We start from the raw sequence: 7,591 nt of genomic DNA, 5'->3' as shown, positions 1-7,591 counted from the left end.
TTAAGCAGCAATCACTGCATTTGCTAACTGGGTTGGCAGGATCTTGTATTTAATAAACAGTTTCAGTATCTGAACTCTCACTATTTGAGTTCCCAGTCCATACAGCACTGGGTTGGTAACCGGTGGAATGATGATAAAGTATAAAGACAGGAAGATCCTCGCCTCGACAGCCACATGACTCATGTTAAATCTAGTTTGGATGATTTCAAATAAGGAACCGATGGTGTAGTTTATCACAGATAATACATGTGGGATACAAGTTTTAAGAGCGTTGCCTTGAGATTCTTTCGTTAATGTCCAACATACTCTTGATATTTGTGCATACGAGAAAACAATCATTATTACTTGAGGGACAACAAAAAACAAAATAAGCACAAGTCCCACTGTACTTATGTATGATGCATTTGTGCATGAAATTTTGACCAGTTCCATGTTCACACAGTATAATTTTGGCATGACTTTTCCACAGAAGCTCAGTCGTAAAGTTAGGGAGTAATAACATATAAATACAATGATGGGATATAGACTTGCTAATGCAACAAGTTTGCCTACTTTTGAGTTAGACATGATGCTGTGGTAATGTAGTGGGTAACAGATGGCAACATATCTGTCGTATCCCATAACAGCTAAAATACAAAACTCAGCACCTGCATATGTGTGCAGGAAATAGACTTGAGCCATACACCATTTGACAGATACTTCATGTGTCTTGGATATGAGAATGCTCATAAGTGCAGGTAACAAGGCAGTGCTGCCATATATTTCATTGATAGATAACAAACATGCAAACACATTCATAGGTTGATGTAGCTTTTTGTTTTGGTGTATGACGCTAATCAGTAATGTGTTCAGAGTAATAGTAATAAGATACAGCAGCAGGAATACAGTAAAAAGCCCATGTTTGTACTTTTCCATGACAGCATATGCAGTCATTGTGAATGTTAGTGATGTCGTGTTGTCCATGTTTCTGAAAAGAAAAGAAAAGGACATGTTTTACTTTTTTTTATATTATATGACATACAGGATAAACACATAAAAATAGGAAAAGAAATCCAGTTATAAAGGTTAACTTTGTGACTTTGAACATTGAACAATAAGACTGAACAATAAACCAATTTAATTATTGTCATCATCATGGTTCAAAGTACAGACACATACAGTCCGTTACCTGTGTGATCCTTCTCTCCGTGCAGTGTGAGGAGTGTGCCACTCTGGCTTAGGTGGTCTTTTATTGTGGCTCAAGGTGGACTAGTGGTGTGGCTAAAGTGTGTTTCCATCAGTGTGTTTCTTGTTACTACGGTTACCAAAGTTTGTTACTCCAGAACTCTTTTACAATAGCAAACAAGTGAGGAAAAAACAAAACAGCTGGCTCATATTTATTTAGACACCTTCTTTGTGAAGGGTATACATGACACAGATGAATGAGCGATGCATAAGTTTATACAGCTGCAGTTCAGATTGTAGATTTTATCCAGAAATCAATTTAGTTTTACTAGTAGCTTTCACCCTGAACTGAACAAAAGTACACCAATTCATACATGAGGCTTGAAGTGAGTCTTGTTCACATATTCACTATCAATATTACCAGGGAACATTATCAATATTAATGCAAGGGAAGAGGTTGCAAATTCACACAAAAAGACTTCCTCCAATCAGAGGGAAGTAAGAAAGCGTCAGGTGGTATCTGAATGTCTTGTGGACAAAGGATGATATTGAAGGGTCGCACAGCTGCTTTACCCACAAATGAGCAGCTTGTGTGAAGTGTCTAAGCACACACGATTCTTGATCAATTGACTGATTTCTTACACTGTTTCTCCAAAACACTTCACTTTATAAACTGAGATGGTAGACTGAACCCATTTGCTTTTAATTGTCCACACCACAGAGGTGGACAAATCTGAATTCATCAATTGATGCAATTCAAGAATAGAGGGCCTGCTCGAGAACCGGCATACTTCGCCACTCGGCTGAGATGAGACAAAACTAGTGGAGTGGTCAAGGCGACTTGTTGCTAGACTGTGCACTACCACAATACCACACTTATGTAATGTATCACAATGACTGATAGACAAGTATGTCTGACTCTCTCCAGCAGGAGAGGAAAGTGCGGTGAAAAAGTAAGGAAAACAACACTAGGTGATGATTTATTTGTAACAGCACTTTGCAGTCCTGGATATCAGTAGCTCGTATTCAAAACTGATGTTTTGGTTGTAATTTTACTAAATGTAATTTGTTAAAAGTGTTACACTCTCTTAAAACTGAAAACTTTGTGACCTTCACATATCACCTAAATCAGTGAATAAAACTGCTAATTAGAAGCCACAAAATGCCTAAAAAGACATATTTGTCTGTGTCAAGGTATAGTGTTACCAGCAAGATTCACCACTGATCATATCCATATGTTATGTCAAAGATTGGTGTTGAAATTTTTTTCAGCATTGATGATGCAAGCCGTACATGGATGAGCACACTCATTAGAGGTCATTAGTCCACTTTGTGTTTCCATTCCTCTTGAAAGCAATTAGACCTCTGTTTTGCCAGGTGAGACCTCTTTGGAGGACCTTTGGACCTTGAGAATAGAGATGAGAACAAAACATTAATGACTTCCCTTTGGAGAACACTGATGTAACACTGATGAAACTGTGTCCAAAGGGTCCAAAGGCAAAGGTTGTGAACTTTGAGCTAATGCAAATCACAGCAATAATTTGCTAAGGTAATTATCTCTGTGTAAGTCATCACATTGGTTTGTACTAAGCACTTGATATCCCCGTTATACTAGCAGAACTTAAGTCTCGAAATTTTTATTTTTTTTCATATGTACAAGACAGCCATGCAAAAATATTTCATGTATAATGTAGCAAAGCACTCTTTTTATTAGTGCCACTGAACTACACAAATGACATGCCAACTTTCTCCACGTTTTACTCAACTTTGTTGTTAACAGCATACATTAGGGTTTTTCTATGAGAAGAAGATTATGTACATTATGTAGGATAGATAGTATGGAGGGCAAAGTTAAAATAAACAAACACAAGCTTGGTGAGATAAAAAATCATGTCTACTATATTGTGAATAAGTGTAAATTGTACACTATTATTTTACATTTAACATACAACTCCATTTCGATGCAGCTCCTATATTAATATATGTTATCAGTGACCATAAACAGCAATGATAGTGGAAGCAGCAGTAAACTGGATTAGCTTTGATAGTGATATCAATCTGCCTGTAAGTGGCAGTGTGGCAGGCGTTGGTGCTCAAAATTATACATTTTAATAACTTACTGCACTAAATCTACTCAAATAAAATACCTTTTGTTTAAAAAAAAAAACCAACTCACACCCACCCAACAGATACATTCGGGAGAAACCCTCGCTCTAAACTGTGTCCCTCAACAATAACAGTCCAACCAACAACAGTTGCATACAAATTCAAAATCAAGTGGAGGGATGCCCAGCACGCTGAGCCCCCATCTGAGGCCTCAGCTGTCCATGGTGACCACCAGTCTGTCACATGTCCTGTATGATGATCTAGGTCTTGTAATCAGTAAGAGAGACTGGTGAACTCCATCAGGTCTGTCAGTGGAGGCTGGCATTGTGACATCCCTCTCTGATGGTTAACTGCTTTTGCTTGTTACAGACCACCCAAAGGATGCCCTCCATTTTGATGTTTGGCAACCAATCAATTATAAGATGACAAACGTGTGACAGTGACACTTTCCCTGATTTTTCAGTCCAGTCAAGGAGAATGAACCAGTAATGCTGCAGTCACGAGCTTCCCTCTCTAACCAGATTTAAGAATTAATATAAAGAATTAAAGCAATTCCTCTCTGATGTAGGGAGGCTACCACCCCACCACATGGCAACTCTGTCAGTTTTCACTCCTCATTTGACACCAATTTGCACTGATGCCCAGACCCCTGATAACACTGCTTCCTGCATGAGTCACTGAAGCATAATAACACCTCTATCATTAAAAAGGCTGGAATATAGCCTGCAATTTAATACATAGTACTGAACAAAATCAACCACACATCATAAGAGGCAGTAATGTGATATAAGAAAGCAAGCACTGAATAGGCTCCTTAAAAAACAAAAAGGTGTCAAAGTCTCAGGTTTTCTTTCTAAATTAACTCTAAAATAACAATTCAAATAAATTATTAAAACCTAAAGTATTTCTTTCAATAGGGGTTTTTGATTGATTCTTTCTGGGAAAAGCTGATTTACTTAACCGGGAATTTCAATGCTAATGCTGTTTACAAAATGCTGCCCTCCATGTGCTCTCCTCAACAGAAATAGATGCATTAGCGACAATTTCTTGTCAAATGCCTTCTCCGAACTTTAACATAGAAAAACTTGCTTATGTGCTCTCAATCCCAGAAAGCAATGGGGGCTAAGGACGTGCATGTGTTTTAAATCAGCTGCAAAAAGCGTTTTTCTTGGGGATGTTTGTCTCTTGTCTCATGACAACACTCGGTCACGAGTTGGGCTCAGTGATGTAGTTTTCTTAAATGTGATTAAGAAAAGCATGTTCTCTTAAGGATGCTTATAATTCTATAATATAAAACCTAGTGACCAGTATGCTGCTTCATATTATCTTCACTCCTCCCCTCAGACTAAAAATACAACAGACCCAGGCCTAATCCTCATTTTGGAGCGACAGTATCAGAAGCAAGAATGTCTGGTTATCGTGTGGTGGTTTTGGCGCTCTTGGTTGTCTTACTGCTCAATGGTGAGTCTTTATATGATATCTCTGCATATTCTCTGCACATTTTTACGCTTCCAGAAATGAAAGATAATAGAATGTAAATATTATAATCTTCCAGTAAATGATTTGACATTAATAGCTGCGATGTTTCCCATCTTTGATTGCAGTTGTTGAAAATGAGGCTGCATCCTTCCCGTGGTCTTGCCCCAGTCTAAGTGGAGTGTGTAGAAAGGTTTGCCTACCAACAGAACTGTTCTTTGGACCTCTGGGCTGTGGAAAAGGCTTCTTGTAAGTTTTAATGATCAGATGTAGTATGTGAACATACTGTGTACATTTTGTTTGCTGATGAAAAGTAACACTTTGTTTCTTTTTTATTCCCAGGTGCTGCGTGTCTCATTTTCTATGAGAGCTGAGTGCCATGAGATAGGAAAGCATGTCCGGTCTGTCAACGCAGTCCTGACACCGAGCATCACAGAAGATGAGACCTTTGTGGATGATTATTTTGGGCTTTTTACTCTGATGTAACACGGCGGACTTTAGAATGTTAAATTACCTGCTTTTGGTTTTTTGCTGATTTTAACGCAGTTCAAATGGCTGAGATGGAGTAAAATACTATATTAAACGTCCTCGCTTGTTTGCATTTTTTACAATTTAGGATTGCTTGTCAGAATGTGATTTTTATTTAAAATTGTAAATCTCCTGTTGGACATACATCAGCATGTCTGTCTCTATTCTGAATCCAGTTCATAGTTTGTTTTATCACATTTGAAAGTTCCAAAAACCTACATGTGATAAATCCTTGCCATGCTTTTACCAATCGGTTCATTTTACATTTTTAATCCAAATTGGTCTTATTTCAGTTGAGGTCACTCTGAAGTCCACCTGGAAATCTGTCCACTTACTTTTCAGGGCACAAAGTAGAATTCAGAATGGACTCATTGAAATCACAGTTCTACATCTTTAGTATAAGAGTAATATATTTTGGATTAAAAGTGTAAGATTATGTAAAATTATGAATTGATGGTGAAGAGAACTGATGTTTGGTTGGTTGTTATAATGGAGGTAGAATGGATAACATGGATAACATGAGATTAAAAACAAACTAACATGTCAGGCTGCACACTCATTCACATTTTCTTAAGCATCTGGAATTTGATTACGACTAGTGTATGAACTTCATTGAAAGCCTTGGTGACATATCACATGGCTTAATTTGATCCTCAAAACCAGCTGACTGTTGACTTTATACTTTATACTTTTAGCTTTACACCAAACATTGGTCCTATGTGCAGCAGGGATTGTAATGTGACAAGGGCCAACAACATATGCAGCTTTAGGACAGATTCAAAAAATACATATTTACATTTGCATAGTTAATTAACATAAATGCATATTCGTCATACACACAATGCTACAATACAACAAACAAGCTGTATGAAAGTCAACAGCTTAAGAAGTTAATCTTTCTTGATTTGTTAGGCAATGTGACAAATTGATGATTTCTTGATTCCCTCAAATCTAGTTTCTTATGTTTACTTTCATTTTGTTTACATAATCCTTCTTACATAATTTAGTGACAAGATCATATGATGATGCAACTGAAATATACTTACAATAGAGACTCTGTAATCATCTTGGGGTCAGGGTCTGTACAGACACATAAATCAGCTTTGGGAGCCCAAGTCTTTGGCAACTGTAATAGTGGATTGACTCTCAGATGACCTAATTTTAACTCCTGAAGGCAAGTGTTTGGTTGCTGGTGAGTTTATAAGCAGGCAAATGGTGCGTTTTTCTTTATCACATTGAAGATTCAGACTCAGCTGGTGGTGGACGTTGACAAACCTGGTTGATTAAAGCCGTTCAGACATCACACAGCTCTTCACTGTACTGTACATGTTGCTGTAACAAAGACACATGAGGAATATTCTCCAAAGAGTCACTCAAAGGTTTACTCTTTAACCTTTTGATAAAGCATCTGAGAAAAAGCAGACGTTGTGCCCACTCAGGAATTATGGCAGCTTCATGCGTGGACAGTTTATGAATAGCAGTTAATAAGAATTCATTCCTCACTTGTGAGTTTCCCCATTCAGGGTTATGGGAGGGCTGGAGGCTATCCAAGCATATAGTAGGCAGAGGGCAGTAAAACACTTCTGAGAGGTTGTCAGTGCTTCGTTTGGATATATGCTTGCTTTGCAGGGCCTAATAATTCATACAGTTGGCTTGTTAGTCTGAAAGACTTTGGTCTGGAGCAAGATATCTTGAAAACTGCTGAACTGACATGAAACTCTTACTGTTAATCTTAGTCCTCAGAGGATCATTCTAATGATTTTGGGGATCCCCTGACCTTTACAGCAGTTTGATCTTTTTTTTTCTCATTAATCATCACTTTGGGCAATGTCAATTTATCTTGAGAACTATTGGCCAGATGTCCATAAAATTTGGTATTGGTTCCTGGAAGATGAATCAAGCACAAACTTTACATTACTACCTGTACTTATGGAAAGAAGAAGAAACTAATCAGTGTGTCGTCAGTTTTATTCATCCTATACTTATGTGTTATAGGATGTAATGACCATTACAATGTTCTAAAGAAGGGTAGGTGTAAAACTTTTAGTCAAATTTTCATGCTGACTGTGAGCTTGTCTGAATCACAAGACTATTAAGATAACACTAGTCAGCAGTAAACGTGTGTTTGGCTAATTCGCTCTGAAAAGCGTCTTTGTATCTTGATAGAAAGGCTAAAAATGCATGCAAATTGCAAATTGATTCCCCAACTGACTCAGGACTGATTTATTTCTTCTGTAAAAGGAAAGAGTGTGCAGAGAATCATAAAGGGGATGATTCACTGAGTCACCATACACCTCATAAAAATATAACTACAGCA

At 37.6% G+C, this 7,591-nt stretch overlaps 1 protein-coding gene across 1 annotated transcript; it reads right to left on the bottom strand.

The window, feature by feature from the left end:
* Positions 1-963, bottom strand: LOC121910554 (olfactory receptor 52D1-like). Its single transcript, XM_042431795.1, has one exon. It carries the CDS (start codon positions 961-963, stop codon positions 1-3), a length of 963 nt encoding a protein of 320 aa, XP_042287729.1.
* Between the last annotated feature and the right edge of the window lie 6,628 nt (positions 964-7,591).

Source organism: Thunnus maccoyii, chromosome 13 (genome assembly GCF_910596095.1).
Source record: "Thunnus maccoyii chromosome 13, fThuMac1.1, whole genome shotgun sequence".
Taxonomy (NCBI): Eukaryota; Metazoa; Chordata; class Actinopteri; order Scombriformes; family Scombridae; genus Thunnus; species Thunnus maccoyii.
This window is presented reverse-complemented; position numbering and strand designations above follow the sequence as displayed.

Coding starts and splice junctions, on each gene's coding strand:
- LOC121910554 (XM_042431795.1), bottom strand. CDS start 963: ATGGACAACACGACATCACTAACATTCACAATGACTGCATATGCTGTC.